General features: G+C 35.9%; 1 protein-coding gene across 1 annotated transcript in view; it reads left to right on the top strand.

Annotated features, from left to right (window-relative positions):
* The first annotated feature begins 2,373 nt into the window (after positions 1–2,373).
* The window catches only part of LOC135198702 (larval cuticle protein A2B-like), a 9,686-nt gene continuing 9,300 nt past the window's right edge, over positions 2,374–2,759 (top strand). The window contains exon 1 of the mRNA XM_064226545.1: positions 2,374–2,448. Within this exon, the coding sequence (XP_064082615.1) occupies positions 2,437–2,448 (12 nt within the window). The 5' untranslated portion in view covers positions 2,374–2,436. The remainder of the gene's footprint in view (positions 2,449–2,759) is intronic.

Genomic DNA, 2,759 nt, shown 5'->3' on the forward strand with positions numbered 1-2,759 from the left:
TTCTTGTGGTGACGATAGAATGCCATCACCACCATCTTTCTTGTGGTAACGATAGAATGCCATCACCATCTTTCTTCTGTGTGACGATATATGGGCAGCACCACCATCTTTCTGTGGTAGATAGATGCCAGCACCACCATCTTTCTTGTGGAGATAGGAGCCATCACCACCATCTCTTGTGGTACGATTAAGAATGCCATCACACCATATTCTGGTACGATAGAATGCCTCACCACCATCTTTTTTGTCGTTAAACGATAGAAGCAATCACCACCATTCTTTCTGGTGTGTGAGGAGTTTTAGAATGCCAGCACCACCATCTTCTTTTGGTAACGATAGGAATCCATCACCACCACCTTTCTTGTGGTGAAACGGATAGAATGCCATCACCACATCTTTTTTTGGGTAAACGATAGGGAATGCCATCACCAACCATCTTTCTTTGTGGTGACGAATAGACGGGCCAGCACCACCATCTTTCTTGTGGTGACGATAGAATGCCATCACCACCATCTTTCTTGTGGTGACGATAAGATCCATACACCACCATCTTTCGTGTGCGTACGATAGGAATGAACCATCATCCCCAGCTTCTTGTGGTAACGATAGAATGCCATCACCACCATCTTTCTTGCGGTGACGAATTCCAGACCCTTCGTCGACGAGGTAAAAAACTACTATTTTGATATGCGGGTAAAAATTCCATTCTGACATTCTCCGCTTCCGTTCGGGGTGGAAATTCTCTTTGGTTTCCATTTATCTTTTTATCGCTCTTTTTTTATTATTATTCTTTTATATTTTCGTCGTGTACCGACTCTCGCCCCCTCGTCGTAAATCTCTCGTCACCTCTTTCGCTTCTCCCCACTTTTGTCATTATTATTTTCGCATTCCCACAACAAAACAACGGGAGTTGTTGAATTTCTCTCTCTCTCTCTCTCTCTCTCTCTCTCTCTCTCTCTCTCTCTCTCTCTCTCTCTCTTTGTACTTTTATTTTCACTGCCGTTTTCTACTTCACACTGATGTATTTTAGATCAGTGTTTTCGTTCTCTCTCTTTACACGTGCGTACACACACCCATATAATTTTATATATGATATATATATATATATATATATATATATATATATATATATATATATATATATATATATATATATATATTTGTGTGTTTATGTGTGTGTGTGTGTGTGTAAATAATTGCATTTAAAAATCCATACAAATACATATATCACATTTATATAAACACTTAAATATGCCTACAGGAATACATACATATGTCAACACTTCAATCATTTATAAGGAATTGGTTGCACGAGCTTTTTTTTTACGAGACTCAAATAGCTATTAGTTTAAGAATCATGGTAAACTCTTTGTTATGATAATGCCTCATAAAATCGGTATGCTTCATAACCTCCCTAACAAGGTATTGGACTGATCACGAAGATTGTTACAGAAGCATGTGCAGGAATTTAACAATATCATATGAATATAGGTGTGTGTTATATATATATATATAATATATATATATTATATATATAATATATATATATACCTATATATACATTAATGTAAACCTAAATTTCTATGGAAATATATGAATAAGGACTGCTTGGTTTATAAATATATATATATATATATATATATATATATATATATATACATAATATATTTATATATATATATATATATATAATATATATATATATACATATATATATATATATATATATATATATATATATACATATATATATATATATATATATATATATATATATATTTATATATTATATATATATATATATATATATATATATATATATATATATATATCTGTGTGTGTATGCATTCAATGATCATATCGTCATGAACTTTTCTATTGCTTCAATTTCCAAAAGAAACCATACTTTTGAAATGTAAACAGTTCAATAAAATCTCCCGATTTTTCATTTTTTTTAAACATAAAAAACCAACAGCAACGAAGAGCAACAGTGCTTTACAACCTGTGACACCGGCCTTGGCATCGGCGTCCGTAGACTATGTGTGTGTGTGTGTGTGTGTGAACGCCACACCTGAATGGGAATTCAAAAGTTCTCGTGGGAGGAGAAAGGCAGAGAATGAATGGAAGAGAGAGAGAGAGAGAGAGAGAGAGAGAGAGAGAGATGGGGGGGGGGGGGGAGGTGATGGGAGGGAAGGGGAAACGAATGCACCAACGCGCGTCAAGCCTGACGATGGAGGAGGAGATGATGGGGGAAAGAAGGGGGAGGGGACGTAAGGGTGCACTAGGGGGCGTGACCAGCCACCTGACCTCCAGCAAGCGAAGTGCACAGGTATATAACGGACGCACCGCGTCCATACCAGCATCATTCATCTCGTGACTGCTTCTGTGTTCTCGCAGCCAAACCTTTGTTTTCAAGGTTCCATCAACTTCCGAGCCATGTCTATCAAGGTAAGACACACGCGGGATTTAACACGCAGGAATTACATATTGTAAAAATAAAAAAAAAAGTGAAACAGGTTCATATTTTTCGAATCTTGATAAAAAAAAAATGAAAATAGTAGGCAGAAGCTTGCCACCTTGAGGGACTCCATACCAGGGTATACTTATAGCGACTAAACGTGTTTGTGTTAAAAATGACACTTAGAAACATTTTCTGCAGCTTTTCCAAAAGTAAACATTAATAACGTCATGCTTTAGAGTTCACTTTTCAAAAATAATTATATCAGTAACAATATTTGGAGATATAATTCAGAATTGGT

This window comes from Macrobrachium nipponense, chromosome 22, assembly GCF_015104395.2.
Source record: "Macrobrachium nipponense isolate FS-2020 chromosome 22, ASM1510439v2, whole genome shotgun sequence".
Lineage (NCBI taxonomy): Eukaryota > Metazoa > Arthropoda > Malacostraca > Decapoda > Palaemonidae > Macrobrachium > Macrobrachium nipponense.